General features: G+C 42.3%; 1 protein-coding gene across 2 annotated transcripts; it reads left to right on the forward strand.

Moving 5' to 3' along the window:
- Window positions 1–1947: 1947 nt before the first annotated feature.
- On the forward strand, window positions 1948–20874 carry LOC311136089 (tetratricopeptide repeat protein 1-like). Of its 2 annotated transcripts, XM_084170170.1 has the most exons (9): window positions 1948–1981; window positions 6041–6108; window positions 8144–8705; window positions 8887–8947; window positions 9034–9146; window positions 9605–9641; window positions 9941–10089; window positions 16957–17011; window positions 20472–20874. In XM_084170170.1, the coding sequence occupies exons 3-9, from the start codon at window positions 8166–8168 to the stop codon at window positions 20603–20605; spliced, it is 1089 nt and encodes a 362-aa protein (XP_084026296.1). In that variant the 5' UTR covers window positions 1948–1981; window positions 6041–6108; window positions 8144–8165; the 3' UTR covers window positions 20606–20874. The 2 variants fall into 2 exon arrangements, with proteins under 2 accessions (XP_084026296.1, XP_084026297.1); XM_084170171.1 differs by lacking the exon at window positions 6041–6108.
- The last annotated feature ends 973 nt before the right edge of the window (window positions 20875–21847 follow it).

Here is a 21847-nt window from a genome sequence, read left to right on the forward strand (position 1 = left end):
CAGCTTTAGAGAATCTTCCTTTAAGAGTCTCATTAGGTCATTAACATTTCAGTCATTTAGCAGATGTTCTTATCCAGAGCATACATATACATTTTCATACTGGTCCCCGCAGGAATTGAACCCACAACCCTGGCATTGCAAGTGCCATGCTCTACCAACTGAGCCGCACGGGATACAACTAATGTTTTCATAGGAACGTTTCCGTGATGTGCAAGGAATATTTCCAAGAGTCCATTCCCTTAATGTAAAATATAACTTACCCAGAACGTGGTTACCATGTTCTCAGAATATAAAATAATGTTCTAGACACGTTTCATGGGAACATTGCAAGAACATTTATGTGTCGAGTTTTCTGTGGGTTTGGAGAATATTCCATCAACATCCCACCAAACATACACAAAACATAGGGGCTATTAAGGGGTTAATATCTTATATTCTGAGAATATGGCAACCATTTTCTGTGAATGTTTGGTGGGACGTTGATGGAATATTCTCCTAACGTGGCAAAAATGAGTAGGGTTACTCCCACCAGCAACAATGACTGTCCCAATAAGGGATATGTGCTCATTGGGCCAGTATAGTTAGGCCCTGTCCAGAAGAAACCCTAACCCATCTGAACAAGGCACTTTTGTAGATATGAAACAACTTGATATGTCTAAGCAATAGGGTGAATACACTTTGAAGTACATCTGAGCTCTGTTAAAAGTACACTCAAGAAAAACTTGTATTGATCATAGTGATTCAGGAGTATCATTAAAACAGATTAATATGCCCCAAAAACATTAGACAACTATACAGAAATCCCTTAAATTGTTGAAATAAGGAAATCAAATCAATGATGAGAGAATAGTCAAATTAACTGCTAACTGACACAGCCATGGTGGCGTAGCAAGAAGATCTGAGTATTATGAACCAAGAGGTTTGTGAGTTCAAAGCCCAGGTGAGGACATGTTGAATAACAATTACTGTATAAATGATTTGCTTTCATTTTTTACTTATCTGCATTGTTGGTTAAGGGCTTGTAAGTAAGCATTTCACTGTAAGGTCTACACCTGTTGTATTCGGCGCATGTGGCAAATAAAATTTGATTTGATTTGATTTAAATGAACATGCACAATGTAATCATCTGTGTCAAATATGTAAGTTGAAAACACTATCTTAAACACACTGTGTGTGTATGTTTGGTGGGACGTTGAGGGAATATTCTCCTAACCCTCAGAAAACTGGACACATGAATGCTCTTGCAATGTCCCATATAACACGTCTAGAACATTAATGTAGAATATTCTATGAACATTGCAACCATGTTCTAGATAAGTTCTGCTTGACATTAAGGGAATGTTCACCTAACTATAACACCAAAATATTAGAACATTCTTGCTAACATAGATAGAATGTTCCCCTAACTAACGGAAAACTGGACACTCAAACATTAGGGAAACATTACAAAAACGTTTTCTCTCCCCAGAATTTAGAGAGATTAATTCACTGATTAGTAGGTTTTTAATGGTTATCCTCAGGGTGAAACCAAATAATAATTATGTGATAAAACATAGACAGTATTTATGTGAAACATTCATTTGCACATCATCTCTTGCACATCTATCATTCCAGTGTTAATACTAAACTGTGGCCTATTTATTGCCTTACCTCCATAACTTGCTACATTTGCACACACTGTATATATATATATTTTCTGTTGTATTTTTGACTTTATGTTTTGTTTACCCCATATGTAACTCTGTGTTGTTGTTTTTTATCGCACTGCTTTGCTTTATCTTGGCCAGGTCGCAGTTGTAAATGAGAACTTGTCCCAACTGGCTTACCTGGTTAAATAAAGGTTAAATAAAAAAAAATAAAAAAAAGCCAAGTGTTTCCTTAATGACTACATCTCCCAGAGTTCCTCGGGGTCGTAACCCTTATGTGATTGGATAAGCAAGCGGAAGCGCTGTTTACAGAGGAAACGTCATCGTGAGTAGAGGTAGGAATGTACTAAATCGTAAATATGCAATATTATACTCCTTACCGAACAATTTTTTGAATATATGTTTACGTTGGGGTAGAAGTAATTTAGCTTCAAGTATTGAAATATATATAGAATACATAATTCATATGTCACAATGTGTATAATTTGGGTCTGTAACTGTTAGCTAGCATTATGCTAGCTAGCATTACTTAGGTGACTAGCTAGCAAGCTAACGTTAGCTTTATCGCTGAAGTAAAAATGTTTTTTGCTGCCAGATAAGCAAACATAATACTAATATTATGTTAACAGTTTTGTAGCTAGAAGTTAAAGAGTGTCCATGCCTTTACATTCGTGTTAGAGAGCGCGCTGACAACAAGAGGCTTAAACGGCAGGGATACAGTGCCCCTTGACTTATTCCACATTTGTTGTGTTACAGACAGAATTCAAAATTAATTACATTCGTTTCTCACCCATCTACACACAATACCCCATAATGACAAAGTAATGTTTTTAGAAATTTACTGAAAATGAAATACAGAAATATCACTTTTACATTTTAGTTATTTAGCAGACGTCTATTTGTAAGTCGCTCTGGATAAGAGCGTCTGCTAAATGACGTAAATGTAATGTAATGTAAGTATTCACACCCCTGAGTCAATACTTTGTAGAATCACATTTGGCAGTGATTACAGATGTTTGTCTTTCTGGCAAAGTCTAAGAGCTTTACACACCTGGATTGTGCAACATTTGCCCATTATTCTTTTCAAAATTCTTCAAGCTTTGTCAAATTGGTTGTTGATCATTGCTAGACAACCATTTTCAGGTCTTGCCATAGATTCTCAAGTAAATTTAAGTCACAACTGTAACTCGGCCACTCAGGAACATTCACCGTCTTCTTGGTAAGCAACTCCAGTGTAGATTTGGCCTTGTGTTTTAGGTTATTGTACTGCTGAAAGGTGAATTAATCTCCCAGTGTCTGTTGGAAAGCAGACTGAACCAGGTTTTCCTCTAGGATTTTGCCTGTGCTTAGCTCCATTCCTTTTATTTATTTATAAATTTTTATCCTAAAAAACTCCCCAGTCCTTAATGATTACAAGCGTACCCATAACATGATGCAGCCACCACTATGCTTGAAAATAACTAACTCCAGCAACTGAGTTAGGAAGGACGCCTTTATCTTTGTAGTGACTGGGTGTATTGATACAACATCAAAAGTGTAATTAATAACTTCACCATGCTCAAAGGGATATTCAATGTCTACTTATTATTATTTTGACCCATCTACCAATAGGTGCTTTGTGGTTGAATCTGTGTTTGAAATTCACTGCTCGACTGAGGGTACATAGATGTGGTAGTCATTCAAAAATCATATTAAACACTATTATTGCACACAGTGAGTGCATGTAACATATTATGTGACTTGTTAAGCACATTTTTACTCCTGAACGTATTTAGGCTTGCCATAACAAAGAAGTTGAATGCTTATTGACTCAATACAGTTCAGCTTTTCATTTTTAATTAATTTGTAAAACATTTTGAAAAACATAAATCCACATTGACATTATGGTGTATTGTGTGAGGCCAGTGACAAAAAAAATTCTAAATGCAATCAATTTAAAATTCAGGCTGTAACACAACAAAATGTGGAAAAAGTCAAGGGGTGTGAATACTTCCTGAAGGCACTGTATATGAATGCTTCCATACAGGCTTTACACAGTAGGTAGTGTAAAGCATAGCACAGAGAATGTTCGACCAACCTTTACTTGGCGATACTTCCTAAATTCCTGACTTGGAAGACAAGCGCGTCTTCTAAACTTCACTGTGTAGTTGCAGGGGGTTTGTTTGAATGTAGAAAATGCTCTGTTATTCAATTAAATAAAAATGTTTCTCCATGAAGTAATCCAATAATGTGTACGCCGCCATCTTGTCTATTTCAAATGTTCTCTTATTGATTGAGACAGGTAGGTGTCCACCCCAAAGTGCCGCATGTCATGATGACACTTGCCTCTCAATCAATGGGAAGATTTTAAAAAGACAAGATGGCGGAGTACACATTGTTGGATTACTTCATGGAGAAACATTTTTATTTAATTGAATAACAGAGCATTTTCTACATTCAAAAATTGTGTAGGAATGTGAATGGGAAATGTGTGTTCACCAGTATGTCCTAAAACTCTGCTCATCACTACTCAAATTACAACATCATCAGTACTGATTTACCACTCATATACACTATATATATATATATGTGGACACCCCTTCAAATTAGTGGATTCGGCTATTTCAGCCACACCCGTTGCTAACAGATGTATAAAATCGAGCACACAGCCATGCAATCCCCATAGACAAACATTGGCAGTAGAATGGCCTTACTGAAGAGCTCAGTGACTTTCAACATGGCACCGTCATAGGATGCCACCTTTCCAACAAGTCAGTTTGTCAAATTTCTACCCTGCTAGAGCTGCCCTGGTCAACTGTAAGTGCTGTTATTGTGAAGTGGAAACTTCTAGGAGCAACAACGGCTCAGCCGCAAAGTGGTAGGCCACACAAGCTCACAGAACAGGACCGCCGAGTGCTGAAGCACGTAGCGCCTAAAAATCGTCTGTCCTCGGTTGCACCACTCACTACCGAGTTCCAAACTGCCTCTGGAAGCAACGTCAGCACAATAACTGTTCGTCGGAAGCTTCATGAAATGGGTTTCCATGGCCGAGCAGCCGCACACAAGCCTACGATCACCATGCGCAATGTCAAGTGTTGGCTGGAGTGGTGTAAAGCTCGCCGCCATTGGACTCTGGAGCAGTGGAAACGCGTTCTCTGGAGTGATGAATCACGCTTCACCATCTGGCAGTCCGATGGACGAATCTGGGTTTGGCGGATGCCAGGCAACGCTCCCTGCCCCAATGCATAGTGCCAACTGTAAAGTTTGGTGCAGGAGGAATAATGGTCAGGGGTTGTTTTTCAAGGTTCGGGCTAGGCCCCTTAGTTCCAGTGAAGGGAAGTCTTAAAGCTACAGCATACAATGACATTCTAGACGATTCTGTGCTTCCAACTTTGTAGCAACAGTTTGGGGAAGGCCCTTTCCTATTTCAGCATGACAATGCCCCCGTGAACAAAGCGAGGTCCATACAGAAATTATCGGTGTGGAAGAACTTGACTGGCCCTCACAGAGCCCTGACCTCAACCCCATCGAACACCTTTGGGATAAATTGGAACGCCGTCTGCGAGCCAGGTCTAATCGCCCAACATCGGTGCCCGACCTCACTAATGCTCTTGTGGCTGAATGGAAGCAAGTCCCCGCAGCAATGTTCCAACATCTAGTGGAAAGCCTTCCCAGAAGAGTGGAGACTGTTATAGCAGCAAAGGGGGGACCAACTCCATATTAATGCCCATGATTTTGGAATGAGATGTTCCAGGAGCAGGTATCCACATATCTTTGGTCATGTAGTGTATGTAGTAAATAAGTCTTGAAACAACTTGTAAGGTAGTTGTTGTTTTTTTGAGGTTGTGGCAATATCCTGCCATCTGGTGGCGACTAGAAACAATTGCATAATAGGTACTATTACAAGTTGATGGTCCTTGAAAATAAATACACTACATGACCAAAAGTATGTGGACACCTGCTTGTCGATCATCTCATTCCAAAATCATGGGCATTAATATGCAGTTGGTCCCCCCTTTGCTGCTATAATAGCCTCAACTCCTAATATTGAGTTGCACCCCTTTTTGCCCTCAGAACAGCCTCAATTTGTCAGGTCATGGACTCTAAAAGGTGTCAGGCGTTCCACAATGATGCTGGCCCATGTTGACTCCAATGCTTCCAACAGTTTTGTCAAGTTGGCTGACTGTCCTTTGGGTGGTGGACCATTCATGATAAACATGGGAATCTGTTGAGCGTGAAAAACCCATTAGTGTTGCAGTTCTTGACACAAACCGGTGTGCATGGCACCTACTACCGTACCCCGTTCAAAGGCACTTATATTTTATACCCTGTGAATGGCACACATACACAATCCATGTCTCAATTGTCTCAAGGCTTAAACGTCTTTCTTTAACCTGTCTCCTCCCCTTTGTTAGGTTCTGAACATATTTCAAGCTACAATCCAACACCTTCATATACACTGACGGGATCATAGACTGACCAGGTGAAAGCTATGTCATGGAAAGAGCAGGTGTTCCTAATGCTTTGTACACTCTGTATTTTGTTTTATTCAAATAAGTTAGGTTTTTCTAAATAAAAAATTGCATAAAATGACCCGAGAATTTAGTCCGGACTCATTTCGGTAATGAGATTGTGGGGTGACAATTAAAAAAAAATCTGTTAAATGTTAATGTACACTGCTCAAAAAAATAAAGGGAACACTAAAATAACACATCCTAGATCTGAATGTGCTGACAACAAAATCACACAAAAATTATCAATGGAAATCAAATGTATCAACCCATGGAGGTCTGGATTTGGAGTCACCCTCAAAATTTAAAGTGGAAAACCACACTACAGGCTGATCCAACTTTGATGTAATGTCCTTAAAACAAGTCAAAATGAGGCTCAGTAGTGTGTGTGGCCTCGACGTGCCTGTATGACCTCCCTACAACGCCTGGGCATGCTCCTGATGAGGTGGCGGATGGTCTCCTGAGGGATCTTCTCCCAGACCTGGACTAAAGCATCCACCAACTCCTGGACAGTCTGTGGTGCAACGTGGCGTTGGTGGATGGAGCGAGACATGATGTCCCAGATGTGCTCAATTAGATTCAGGTCTGGGGAACGGGCGGGCCAGTCCATAGCATCAATGCCTTCCTCTTGCAGGAACTGCTGACACACTCCAGCCACATGAGGTCTAGCATTGTCTTGCATTAGGAGGAACCCAGGGCCAACCGCACCAGCATATGGTCTCACAAGGGGTCTGAGGATCTCATCTCGGTACCTAATGGCAGTCAGGCTACCTCTGGCGAGCACATGGAGGGCTGTGCGGCCCCCCAAAGAAATGCCACCCCACACCATGACTGACCCACCACCAAACCGGTCATGCTGGAGGATGTTGCAGGCAGCAGAACATTCTCAACGGCGTCTCCAGACTCTGTCACGTCTGTCACGTGCTCAGTGTGAACCTGCTTTCATCTGTGAAGAGCACAGGGCGCCAGTGGTGAATTTGCCAATCTTGGTGTTCTCTGGCAAATGCCAAACGTCCTGCACGGTGTTGGGCTGTAAGCACAACCCCCACCTGTGGACGTCGGGCCCTCATACCACCCTCATGGAGTCTGTTTCTGACCGTTTGAGCAGACACATGCACATTTGTGGCCTGCTGGAGGTCATTTTGCAGGGCTCTGGCAGTGCTCCTCCTGCTCCTCCTTGCACAAAGGTGGAGGTAGCAGTCCTGCTGCTGGGTTGTTGCCCTCCTACGGCCTCCTCCACGTCTCCTGATGTACTGGCCTGTCTCCTGGTAGCGCCTCCATGCTCTGGACACTACGCTGACAGACACAGCAAACCTTCTTGCCACAGCTCGCATTGATGTGCCATCCTGGATGAGCTGCACTACCTGAGCCACTTGTGTGGGTTGTAGACTCCGTCTCATGCTACCACTAGAGTGAAAGCACCACCAGCATTCAAAGGTGACCAAAACATCAGCCAGGAAGCATAGGAACTGAGAAGTGGTCTGTGGTCACCACCTGCAAAACAGTCCTTTATTGGGGGTGTCTTGCTAATTGCCTATAATTTCCACCTGTTGTCTATTCCATTTGCACAACAGCATGTGAAATTTATTGTCAATCAGTGTTGCTTCCTAAGTGGACAGTTTGATTTCACAGAAGTGTGATTGACTTGGAGTTACATTGTGTTGTTTAAGTGTTCCCTTTATTTTTTTGAGCAGTGTATTTAAAATAAGACACTTTCCCAAAAAATTAACATCTTAGTCCTCAGAATGATAGTTGATTTTTGCAGATGCATCATGGTTTTGAAACTCAATTTGCTACAGACATTTTAAAACTGTTGTAATGAGAATCACCCTGCTAGCTGAGATTGAGCGCTCGAGACCACAGATCCAGCTAGCTATGTGAATGATCTTATCTCTGGTCACTGGTATCTCAGTGCACTGTGACATAGTCTATCCTGAGATTAAACTGAGATGCAGGTTAAATTGACAGAATGTAGAACTGACTACAACACCTTCTTCTTATGTGAAGTTTTGTACAGGGAGAAAATTGTATGGATTCCACAGCAGAAAAGGAGTCCGAGGTGCTCCTTGACAGGATGACCAACTCTCTGACCAAGGCTATGAGAGTATCCGAACATCATGAATGTCCAGACAGCCAAAGCACAGCAGCCCACAGGGGTACTGAGCAGGAGGACGATGCCTTTTTTGACTGTGAGGAGTCTCTGGATGGAGCAGACAAGGAAAGGAAGACTGACTGTTCAGAAGACCCACCATTATGCCAGGGAGCAGAGGGAGACAGGAAAGAGAGAGTCAGATTGAACAAAGAACACATCAATGCAGAGTTAGGAGAAGAAGCTGAGTTGTCAGGGGTGAGAACTACAATATTGGGAGATGAAGAGGGGGAGAGAGGTGAAGGGATGGATGAGGAGGAGAAAGAGAGTTGGGATGAGTGCACTGAAGAGGACAAGAGTGTGGCAGTTGAAGGGGGAGATTCTGATACTGAACTGAAAGGAGAAGAGAACACAGCTCCTGAGTTTGATGAGGAGTATCTGAGAGAAGTGGAGAAATACCTGACAGAGGAAGAAAAGGAGGTGAATGTTATCCTAGTCTAAACATTCGTTTCCTACAACATGTTTCTGTTATAATAATAATAACTCACCAAAATGCAAGATGCTTTTTTTTTTCAACTTTCAACCATAATTTGGTGGTTCGTAGGTTGACATTACAAAAGCTCCCCGTCTTTTGTGTTTGTTTGTTTCCTTTGTGCCATAGAGCCGCAGAGAGGGGAGTATGACACTAAAGGACAAGGGGAACAGTCAGTTCAAGAGTGGAGGTAGGCTGCTGTAGGCTAAACTGCTGTAGGATGGCTGTTGGAGGAAACCTGTCAAATAGGAATTGACTGACCCTTTATCTTCCTAGAGCACACTGAGGCAGAGGAGTCTTACACGGCAGCTTTGGGAGTGTGCCCTGTGTGTTACAGCAAGGAGAGGGCTATTCTCTTCTCTAACCGTGCTGCTGCCCGCCTGCACCTGGTAAGAGTGGTTGTAACAATAAACTTAACCAAGTGGGGAATTCTGAGGACCTATCTTGAGTTTATCTAGTTGATTGTTATAACCCTCCTGAGGTTTCCTACATTTCAGTTTGTTTTGTCAAAATATATTCTCAGACGGCTGCCTATATAAATTATAACATAAGGTCTACCTTTTATGACACAATTGTATCAAGTCAATTCTCTTCTACTATTGCAAAGTCAGGTGCACAGTTTAGAGATTGTGGAGACACAGAGCTCTTGTGACACCTAGTGGTACTCTACTGTAACTACAGGTTTGAATTGGAACTATGCTCTTGCCTGATTCATTCTAGTCCTATGTGTCAAGACATCAACAGGTCATTTGGAGTTGATGATATCATCTCATAACTTTTCCACCCAAACAAATATACAACAAAATGCAGACTGAGTTTGAATAAAACCTTCCCCCTCCCCCAATAGGATAAGAATGAGAAAGCCATCGCTGACTGCACAAAAGGTGAGACTGTTAAATCTGTATGTATTGTAATTCCACCATGCCAGATGATTGAACTGTCTGGGACCTGATGTCCTACTTTCCCAGTGTATTCTAGTGAACACACTGCCTACTCCAGAACACCCCATGTTTCTACATATTTTCTGTTCACCCAAACCAGGTGTATCCGGTAAATTGCAGTTGCTATTATCAAAATCACCAACACCGGGTGCAGATTTGGGTGAATGACATTTTGAATATTCATACCCATTGCTACATAACTAGCACTCTGAACAATTGTTTTCTTGTTTCTTCACCTCCAGCCATAGAGTTGAACCCAAACTACATGCGGGCGATCCTGCGGAGGGCAGAGCTCTATGAGAAAACAGACAAGCTGGATGAGGCTTTGGAAGACTACAAGGCTGCTCTGGAGAAAGACCCAAACCTGCCAGCAGCCAGAGAGGCCTGCATGGTTAGTGGCAAAAACTGACATTTAACTCAAAGATAAGATTTAGCAGAACAGAAAAAGCTTGCATTTAACAGTCACTATTCAGTAGATGCACATAGTTCACTTTTAACAATTGGAGAGTATAGTAGCAGGGTTGGTTTTTGCATTTTCTTCTTGCTTACCAACATTGAATGAATGTTGTTAGGGTTGCCTTGGATGAAAAAACAAGAACCATAATAATCCAGATTTTGATATGAGGCCCAGTTATCCGACAATTTCATTGATCTTGCTCGTTCAATAGCTAGGGTTCAAGTTAATCAAATAAAACATGCATTACTGTTTAACATGCAATATTGATGTGAGGCAAACTGAAATGGCTTGGACAAAGAAGTGTTTCTCATCTTTCCATTCAATGAGGCTGTCTGTGCTGTAGTTGGAGTTGGCTGTATCTGTGTCAAGGGTTCTTATTTGTTCTGAATGAGGCCATGCATAACAACAGGAGCCAAGCAGCAGCTCTTACCAATGTAGCCATGAGGGGGCGGCTTACACAACACAAGCTCACAGCACTTGCATCCCAAATGGCACCCTTATTACATATATAGTGCACTAAGTAGTAGAGCGGGGACTACTAATCGCAGGCATTTTGCTGATATCGTTCATTACGATAAATAGCCTATACTAGAGAAATTTGCATTTTTGAAATGAAATACAGTGGGAGAAAAAAGTATTTAGTCAGCCACCAATTGTGCAAGTTCTCCCACTTAAAAAGATGAGAGAGGGCTGTAATTTTCATCATAGGTACACGTCAACTATGAAAGACAAAATGAGGGAAAAAAATCCAGAAAATCACATTGTAGGATTTTTAATGAATTTATTTGCAAATTATGGTGGAAAATAAGTATTTGGTCAATAACAAAAGTTTCTCAACACTTTGTTATATACCCTTTGTTGGCAATGACACAGGTCAAACGTTTTCTGTAAGTCTTCACAAGGTTTTCACACACTGTTGCTGGTATTTTGGCCCATTCCTCCATGCAGATCTCCTCTAGAGCAGTGATGTTTTGGGGCTGTCGCTGGGCAACACGGACTTTCAACTCCCTCCAAAGATTTTCTATGGGGTTGAGATCTGGAGACTGGCTAGGCCACTCCAGGACCTTGAAATGCTTCTTACAAAGCCACTCCTTCGTTGCCCGGGCGGTGTGTTTGGGATCATTGTCATGCTGAAAGACCCAGCCACGTTTCATCTTCAATGTCCTTGCTGATGGAAGGAGATTTTCACTCAAAATCTCACGATACATGGCCCCATTCATTCTTTCCTTTACACGGATCAGTCGTCCTGGTCCCTTTGCAGAAAAACAGCCCCAAAGCATGATGTTTCCACCCCCATGCTTCACAGTAGGTATGGTGTTCTTTGGATGCAACTCAGCATTCTTTGTCCTCCAAACACGACAAGTTGAGTTTTTACCAAAATGTTCTATTTTGGTTTCATCTGACCATATGACATTCTCCCAATCCTCTTCTGGATCATCCAAATGATCTCTAGCAAACTTCAGACGGGCCTGGACATGTACTGGCTTAAGCAGGGGGACACGTCTGGCACTGCAGGATTTGAGTCCCTGGCGGCGTAGTTTGTTACTGATGGTAGGCTTTGTTACTTTGGTCCCAGCTCTCTGCAGGTCATTCACTAGGTCCCCCCGTGTGGTTCTGGGATTTTTGCTCACCGTTCTTGTGATCATTTTGATCCCACGGGGTGAGATCTAGCGTGGAGCCCCAGATCGAGGGAGATTATCAGTGGTCTTGTATGTCTTCCATTTCCTAATAATTGCTCCCACAGTTGATTTCTTCAAACCAAGCTGCTTACCTATTGCAGATTCAGTCTTCCCAGCCTGGTGCAGGTCTACAATTTTGTTTCTGGTGTCCTTTGACAGCTCTTTGGTCTTGGACATAGTGGAGTTTGGAGTGTGACTGTTTGAGGCTGTGGACAGGTGTCTTTTATACTGATAACAAGTTCAAACAGGTGCCATTAATACAGGTAACGAGTGGAGGACAGAGGAGCCTCTTAAAGAAGAAGTTACAGGTCTGTGAGAGCCAGAAATCTTGCTTGTTTGTAGGTGACCAAATACTTATTTTCCACCATAATTTGCAAATAAATTCATAAAAAATCCTACAATTTGTTTTTCTGGAAAATAAATTATCTATTTGTCTGTCATAGTTGACGTGTACCTATGATGAAAATTACAGGCCTCTCTCATCTTTTTAAGTGGGAGAACTTGCACAATTGGTGGCTGACTAAATACTTTTTTCCCCCACTGTACGTTTGCTAATATGGGTAGTTGTTAATGGGAGAATTGTTGGCTACAACCATCAAACTAGTAGTAGTAGTTTCAAATATAATAATAAAAAGAACTGTGGTGCACGACGTTAATGTTGTAAACGTATCGGTCTATTTATCGTTTTCGCATGAATTCAGGCAATTTATCGCAATATGCATTTTTGACCATATCGCCCAGCTCTACAAAGTAGGGCACAATATAGTGCACGTTATAGGGAATTAGGTGCCATTTGGAACGCGGTCGGCCCATCTTGGCCTGGCCTGAAATAGAAGAGTAGATCGAGGCAAGGAGAAGACTGATAAAATGCGGAGAGGAAGGAGTATAGTGCAGTTACTTAGGCTTTGCTTCCTTTCATATGAAAATACACCGGCAGACACTAAATGGTCTCAAAATACTCTGTCAAGTCTATCTCCCCCGGCCCCAACACATACACGTACCAGAGAATCAACTCCATTCCTCCCAACAGCTCCACATTTCCTTTGTTTGGTCTAGAATGGATAATGCGAGATGAGAGCAGTTACAGAGCCTTCAGTTACAGAGCCTTGACTTATTCCACATGTTGTTTTGTTACAGCATGAATTAAAAATTGATTAAATATATTTTTTTATCTGCCAATCTACACACAATACCCCATAATGACAGTGAATTGTTTTTAGACATTTTCTTAACATTTTCAAATTTATTGAAAATGAAATACAGAAATATATCATTTACATAAGTATTCACACCCCTGAGAATACTTTGTAGAAGCACCTTTGGCAGCGATTACAGCTGTGAGTCTTTCTGGGTAAGTCTATAAGCTTTCCACACCTGGATTGTGCAACATTTGCCCATTATTCTTTTCAAAATTCTTCAAGCTCTGTCAAATTGGTTGTTGATCATTGCTAGACAGCCATTTTCAGGTCTTGCCATAGATTTTCAAGTAGATTTAAATAAAAACTGTAACTACCACTCAGGAACATTTACTGTCTTCATGGTAAGCAACTCCAGTGTAGATTTGGCCTTGTGTTTTAGGCTATTGTCCTGCTGAAATGTGAATTCATCTCCCAATGTCTGGTGGAAAGCAGACTGAACCAGATTTTCCTCTAGGATTTAGCCTCTGTTTAGCTCCATTCCGTAGATTTTTTGTATTCAGGACAAAAAGTTAAATTGCTTTGCCACATTTTTTGCAATATTACTTTAGTGGTGTGGTCCTCTGTAGCTCAATTGGTAGAGCATGGCGCTTGTAACGCCAGGGTAGTGGGTTCGATCCCCGGGACCACCCATACGTAAGTCGCTTTGGATAAAAGCGTCTGCTAAATGGCATATTATTATATTATTTAGTGTCTTGTTGCAAACAGGATACATGTTTTGGAATATGTGTATTCTGCAGGGTTCCTTTTAACTCTGTCAATTAGGTTAGTATTGTGAAGTAACTACAATGTTGTTGATCCACCCTCAGTTATCTCCCATCACAGCCATTAAATTCGGTGACTGTTTTAAAGTCACCATTGGCCTCATGGTGAAATCCCTGAGCGGTTCCTTCCTCTCCGGCAACTGAGTTAGGAAGGACGCCTGTATCTTTGGGTGTATTGATACACCATCCAAAGTGTAATTAATAACTTCACCATGCTCAAAGGGATATTCAATGTATGCTTCTTTTTTTGGTTCTTTTTTTAAATCTACCATTAGGTGCCCTTCTTTGCAAGGCATTGGAAAACCTCCCTGGTATTTGTGGTTGAATCTGTGTTTGAAATTCACTGCTCGACTGAGGGACCTTATAGATAATTGTATGTGTGGGGTACAGAGATGAGGTAGTCATTCAAAAATCTTGTTAACCTCTACGGGATTGGTGTCCCATATACGGGACGGTTGAGCTAACGTGCACTAATGTGATTAGTATGACTGTAAATAACAGCAAACTTTCCGGGACATAGACATGTCTTATATGGGCAGAAAGCTTAAAGTCTTGTTCATCTAACTGCACTGTCCAATTTACAGTAGCTATTACAGTGAAAAAAATACCATGCTATTGTTTGAGGAGAGTGCACAACAACAACAAAAACGTATCACCGCAACTGGTTTGATACATTCACCTCTGAAGGTAAATAATATACTGACATTCAGTAATCTTGCTCTGATTTATCATCCTAAGGTTATATTCTCCTACGTTAATTTCATATTTCCACAAACTTCAAAGTGTTTCCTTTCAAATGGTATCAAGAATATGTATATTCTTGCTTCAGGTCCTGAGATTTGTGTATGTCATTTTAAGCGAAAAGAGGTTAAACACTATTATTGCACACAGAGTGAGTCCATGCAATTTATTATGTGACTTGTTAAGCACATTTTTACTCCTGAACTTATTTATGCTTGCCATAACAAAGGGGTTGAATACTTATTGACTCGAGACATTTCAGCTTTTCATTATTAATTCATTTGTAGAAAATTTGAAATAGATAATTCCACTTTGACATTATGGGGTATTGTGTGTACAGTGCATTCGGAAAGTATTCAGACCCCTTGACTTTTTCCACATTTTATTACGTTACAGCCTTATTCTAAAATTGATTAAATTAATGTTTTTCCTCATCAATCTACACACAATACCCCATATGACAAAGCTAAACAGGTTTTTAGAAATGTTAGCAAATTTGTAACAAATTTAAAACAAATACCTTATTTACATAAGTATTCAGACCCTTTGCTATGAGACTCGAAATTGAGCTCAGGTGCATCCTGTTTCCATTGATCATCCTTGAGATGTTTTGACAACTTGATTGGAGTCCACCTGCGGTAAATTCAATTGATTGGACATGATTTGGAAAGGCACACACCTGTCTATATAAGGTCCCACAGTTGACAGTGAATGTCAGAGCAAAAACCAAGCCATGAGGTCGAAGGAATTGTCCGTAGAGCTCCGAGACAGGATTGTGTCGGCACAGATCTGGGGAAGGGTACCAAAACATTTCTGTGGCCTCCATCATTTTTAAATGGAAGAAGTTTGAAACCGCCAAGACTCTTCCTAGAGCTGGCCGCCCGCTAAACTGAGCAATCGGGGGAGAAGGGCCTTGGTCAGGGAGGTGACCAAGAAACCGATGGTCACTCTGACAGATCTCCAGAGTTCCTCTGTGGAGATGGGATAATCTTCCAGAAGGACAACCATCTCTGCAGGACTCCACCAATCAGGCCTTTATGGTAGAGTGGCCAGACGGAAGCCACTCCTCAGTAAAAGGCACATGACAGCCCGCTTGGAGTTTGCCAAAAGGCACCTAAAGGACTCTCAGACCATGAGAAACAAGATTCTCTGGTCTGATGAAACCAAGATTGAACTCTTTGGTCTGAATGCCAAGCGTCATGTTTGGGGGAAACCTGGTACCATCCCTATGGTGGTGGCAGCATCATGCTGTGGGGATGTTTTTCAGCGGCAGGGACTGGGAGACTAGTCAGGATCAAGGGAAAGATGAACGGAACAAAGTACAGAGAGATCCTTGATGAAAACCTGCTCCAGCGTTCTCAGGTCCTCAGACTGGGTCGATGGGTTCTCCTTCCAACAGGACATCGACCCTAAGCACACAGCCAAGACAACGCAGGAATGGCTTTGAGACAAGTCTCTGAATGTCCTTGAGTGGCCCAGCCAGAGCCCGGACTTGAACCTGATCGAATATCTCTGGAGAGACCTGAAAATAGCTGTTCAGCGACACTCCACATCCAACTTGACAGAGCTTGAGAGGATCTGCAGAGAAGAATGGGAGAAACTCCCCAAATACAGGTGTGCCAAGCTTGTAGCGTCATACCCAAGACTCAAGGCTGTAATCGCGGCCAAAGGTGCTTCAACAAAATACTGAGTAAAGGGTCTGAATACTTATGTAAATGTGATATTTCAGTTATTTATTTAAAAACCTGTTTTTGCTTTGTTGTTATGGGGTATTGTGTGTAGATTGATGAGGAGGAAAAAACTATTGCATCCATTTTAGAATAAGGCTGTAACGTAACAAAATGTGGAAAAAGTCAAGGGGTCTGAATACTTTCTCAATGCACTGTAGGCCAGTGACAAGAAATCTCAATTTAATCCATTTTAAAATCAGACTGTAACACAACAAAATGTGGAAAAGTGTGAATACTTTATGAAGGCGCTGTATGTCCTTGGAGGCATGCTGTATAGACCAGCACCCTAGATATAATATGCCAGTAATTACAAAGCAGAGTAAAGGGGTCCTTCTGACCTGAGGTGGATAATGAGAAATTACTGTGATGGATTGGTGGGGAAAACCTGTTTACCTCCCTGCCACTACAACGTCTGAGGTTACTAGCTCTAGTCCAGGGGTTAAGGACAAGTGTAATGCAATAGTCCCACCACAGTGATGTTGTCAAGACAACCACGGGGTAAAGTAGTAGCACCATATCCTTGAAGTTCCATTCCAAACAAATAAAGGTTGTTGTGAGATCAGAGGAAGCTAAATTAAATCTGCTGTGCACTGTTCTGTGTGTGAAACGATGGGCCACAGAATAGTGGTAACCAGCCACATGGCTAGTCATTCACCTTGACTGACTGTCTCTTTCCCTCTCCTCCATACAGAGGCTTCCACAACAGATCCACGAGCGAAATGAGAAGCTGAAGGAAGAGATGATGGGTATGAGACCTTTTTTTGTATTTTTCATCTACTGCTTTTCTCTTGCTTTGCGTAGATTGCACCCCCAGGGAAACATTTCAAAAGGCTAGAGACTAAAGTGCATTCACTGATCAGCAAGAAACACTGAATGGTGCACTGTGATATGTTCAATCAAATTGTTAGCAGGTGAGGGTAGCCCCAACATACCAGTTCAGTGTTAGGGTGGTTCTGTTCCATCGTGGTCACCTATAAGGTCGTGTGGATCCAGCTGTTACTCACTAGGCTGGAAGTGTGAAACAGATTGAATGCTTGGAATTGAAATTGACCACAAAGCAGGAGAGAGGCTGTTTAACCAACATTTCCAATTGATTTTACTATCAATCAATCAATTTTATTTTATATAGCCCTTCTTACATCAGCTAATATCTCGAAGTGCTGTACAGAAACCCAGCCTAAAACCCCAAACAGCTAGTAATGCAGGTGTAGAAGCACGGTGGCTAGGAAAAACTCCCTAGAAAGGCAAAACCTAGGAAGAAACCTAGAGAGGAACCAGGCTATGAGGGGTGGCCAGTCCTCTTCTGGCTGTGCCGGGTGGAGATTATAACAGAACCATGCCAAGATGTTCAAAAATGTTCATAAGTGACAAGCATGGTCAAATAATAATCAGGAATAAATCTCAGTTGGCTTTTCATAGCCGATCATTAGAGTTTAAAACAGCAGGTCTGGGACAGGTAGGGGTTCCATAACCGCAGGCAGAACAGTTTAAACTGGAATAGCAGCAAGGCCAGGCGGACTGGGGACAGCAAGGAGTCACCACGGCCGGTAGTCCCGACGTATGGTCCTAGGGCTCAGGTCTCTCAGTTGGCTTTTCATAGCCGATCATTTAGAGTTGAAAACAGCAGGTCTGGGACAGGTAGGGGTTTCGTAGCCGCAGGCAGAACAGTTGAAACTGGAATAGCAGCAAGGCCAGGCGGACTGGGGACAGCAAGGTGTCATCATGCCCGGTAGTCCTGACGTATGGTCCTAGGGCTCAGGTTCTCAGAGAGAAAGAGAGAACGAGAGAATTAGAGAGAGCATACTTAAATTCACACAGGACACTGGATAAGACAGGAGAAGTACTCCAGGTATAACCAACTAACCCCAGCCCCCCGACACATAAACTACTGCAGCATAAATACTGGAGGCTGAGACAGGAGCGGTCCGGAGACACTGTGGCCCCATCCGAAGAAACCCCCGGACAGGGCCAAACAGGAAGGATATAACCCCACCCACTCCGCCAAAGCACAGCCCCCGCACCACTAGAGGGATATCCCCAACCACCAACTTACAATCCTGAGACAAGGCCGAGTATAGCCCACAGAGGTCTCCACCACAGCACAAACCAAGGGGGGGGGGGCGCCAACCCAGACAGGAAGATCACGTCAGTAACTCAACCCACTCAAGTGACGCACCCCCCCCAGGGACGGCATGAAAGAGCACCAGCAAGCCAGTGACTCAGCCCCTGCAACAGGGTTAGAGGCAGAGAACCCCAGTGGAGAGGGGAACCGGCCCGGCAGAGACAGCAAGGGCTGTTCGTTGCTCCAGCCTTTCCGTTCACCTTCACACTCCTGGGCCAGACTACACTCAATCATATGACCTACTGAAGAGATAAGTCTTCAGTAAAGACTTAAAGGTTGAGACCGAGTCTGCGTCTCTCACATGGGTAGGCAGACTGTTCCATAAAAATGGAGATCTATAGGAGAAAGCCCTGCCTCCCGCTGTTTGCTTAGAAATTCTAGGGACAATTAGGAGGCCTGCGTCTTGTGACCGTAGCGTACGTATTGGTATGTACGGCAGGACCAACTCGGAAAGATAGGTAGGAGCAAGCCCATGTAACGCTTTATAGGTTAACAGTAAAACCTTGAAATCAGCCCTTGCCTTAACAGGAAGCCAGTGTAGGGAAGCTAGCACTGGAGTAATATGATCAAATTTCTTGGTTCTAGTCAGGATTCTAGCAGCCGTATTTAGCACTAACTGAAGTTTATTTAGTGCTTTATCCGGGTAGCCGGAAAATAGAGCATTGCAGTAGTCTAACCTAGAAGTAACAAATGCATGGATTAATTTTTCTGCATCATTTTTGGACAGAAAATTTCTGATTTTTGCAATGTTACGTAGATGGAAAAAAGCTGTCCTTGAAACAGTCTTGATATGTTCGTCAAAAGAGAGATCAGGGTCAAGAGTAACGCCTAGGTCCTTCACAGTTTTATTTGAGACGACTTTACAACCATCAAGATGAATTGTCAGATTTAACAGAAGATCTCTTTGTTTCTTGGGACCTAGAACAAGCATCTCTGTTTTGTCAGAGTTTAAAAGTAAAAAGTTTTCAGCCATCCACTTCCTTATGTCTGAAACACAGGCTTCTAGCGAGGGCAATTTTGGGGCTTCACCATGCTTCATTGAAATGTACAGCTGTGTGTCATCCGCATAGCAGTGAAAGTTAACATTATGTTTTCGAATAACATCCCCAAGAGGTAAAATATATAGTGAAAACAATAGTGGTCCTAAAACGGAACCTTGAGGAACACCGAAATGTACAGTTGATTTGTCGGAGGACAGACCATTCACAGAGACAAACTGATATCTTTCCGACAGGTAGGATCTAAACCAGGCCAGAACTTGTCCGTGTAGACCAATTTGGGTTTCCAGTCTCTCCAAAAGAATGTGGTGATCGATGGTGTCAAAGGCAGCACTAAGGTCTAGTAGCACGAGGACAGATGCAGAGCCTCGGTCTGACGCCATTAAAAGGTCATTTACCACCTTCACAAGTGCAGTCTCAGTGCTATGATGGGGTCTAAAACCAGACTGAAGCATTTCGTATACATTGTTTGTCTTCAGAAAGGCAGTGAGTTGCTGCGCAACAGCTTTTTCTAAAATTTTTGAGAGGAATGGAAGATTCGATATAGGCCGATAGTTTTTTATATTTTCCGGGTCAAGGTTTGGCTTTTTCAAGAGAGGCTTTATCACTGCCACTTTTAGTGAGTTTGGTACACATCCGGTGGATAGAGAGCTGTTTATTATGTTCAACATAGGAGGGCCAAGCACAGGAAGCAGCTCCTTCAGCAGTTTAGTAGGAATAGGATCCAGTATGCAGCTTGAAGGTTTAGAGGCCATGATTATTTTCATCATTGTGTCAAGAGATATAGTACTAAAACACTTAAGTGTCTCTCCCGATCCCAGGCCCTCCAGCTCCAAGGCTCTTACTACAGTAAGAGCCTTGGAGCTGTGCTGGGAAAAACTGCTCAGTACTAATGTACTAAGGCTGTGTAGTAGGACGGAGATAAGTGTATATTGTAGTATTCTCTCATTTGCAATTGTCAGTAGACAATACTGACCTAAATGGAAATGTTTTCATGTGTTATTGGTCATTTAATTGTTTTCATCACAATTTTTGTCATAATTTAGCCTTCATGTATTTAGCCTTTCCCTGTCTGTTTGTCCATAGGCAAGCTGAAGGACTTGGGCAATATGTTCCTACGGCCTTTTGGTCTGTCCACCTCAAACTTCCAGGTGAACCAGGATTCGGGCACTGGATCCTACTCCGTCAACTTTGTTCAGAGTCCAAATAACAACCGATAACAGCATGACAAGGCAGTCTGAGAGCCATCACACCTGGCTGGCCTTCCATCCCCAGAGCTAAGAGACTGACAGTCAGGACCCTCCACTGGTGGGTCAGAGGTCTGAGTGGGATCTGTTTGAAATCCATACGACAAATGAGTCTTTCTTGGTTAAATAAGATGTGATAGTGTGTGTATTTGTGTGTGAGAGTGTGTACTGTCTAACAGTCTGAAAAGTCAACTGTGTTTCCTAAGGGTAGAGACATTCAATTATCAATGACTGTTACTTTGCAGAGTTGTCCTTGTTTTAATAGAGCTATTTCATTTGCCACTTCTTTGAGGTCAGGATGTGAGGATTGAAAGTGGTATTGGCCCCATAAACACTCAGTTTATACTGATGTACAACACATTTGACAACTTCTCAAGAATATCTGTGGTATCACACCTTTTTGTCAAATGAGTTGTACCTCGGTGTGTACAGGGCCAGAGTGTAGTTGTTAAATTGTGTTGAAAAGATTAACTACTCTGTGTAGGCCTTTTTCATTTGCGTAAATATTCAGAGGATATGCATATTGGTGTCAGGTGGTGAATTTCAGTACAATATACAAAAACACCCAAGTACAAAGGCAAAAAGCAGATTTACTGATTTTAGGAGATATACAGAAATTACAAAACAGGATTTCCCACAACCACCAGTCTATGTTAAGTCAAGACATTATTTGATTGTATCAAAACGCATACATGTACACGAGATAGAGAGAGCGGGAGATGAGCCACAGCTGATTCAGTCACTGTGGCTCTCTTCAGCTGCTCCTGACTGACTTGACCATGTGTTTGTTTCCCTTTGGGAATCCCCAATCCTGCCTGTGACCACACAATGGGTCCAGGGTCCAGTCAACTGGCTCTACATGTCTTGAAGTGAGGAGGAAAGTCAGGGAGGAAGATTGTGGTTTTAACCCTAGAGAGTGAGTGAAGAGGGACAGCTGGCAAGGAAAATGACATGTATGCTTAAATTTGCACATTCAATTTCATGTCATCAAAAAATCTATGAGCTGGATGAGGGGGGGTTAAGCGTTACAGCGTGATTGAAATTTAAAGGAAATGTTCCCGCGTTAGCGGAGACTGCATTCACCTTCAACGCTGCATATGTCAGCTCATAAGGAAATTACCTTTACATTTCTTATGCTTCAGTGAAACAGATTGAATGGAGACCTACATGACACTGAGTGGGGAGCGTGATATCTTTGTTTTCCTGTATCTGCCG

Source organism: Coregonus lavaretus (assembly GCF_964263955.1).
Source record: "Coregonus lavaretus genome assembly, chromosome: 10".
Lineage (NCBI taxonomy): Eukaryota > Metazoa > Chordata > Actinopteri > Salmoniformes > Salmonidae > Coregonus > Coregonus lavaretus.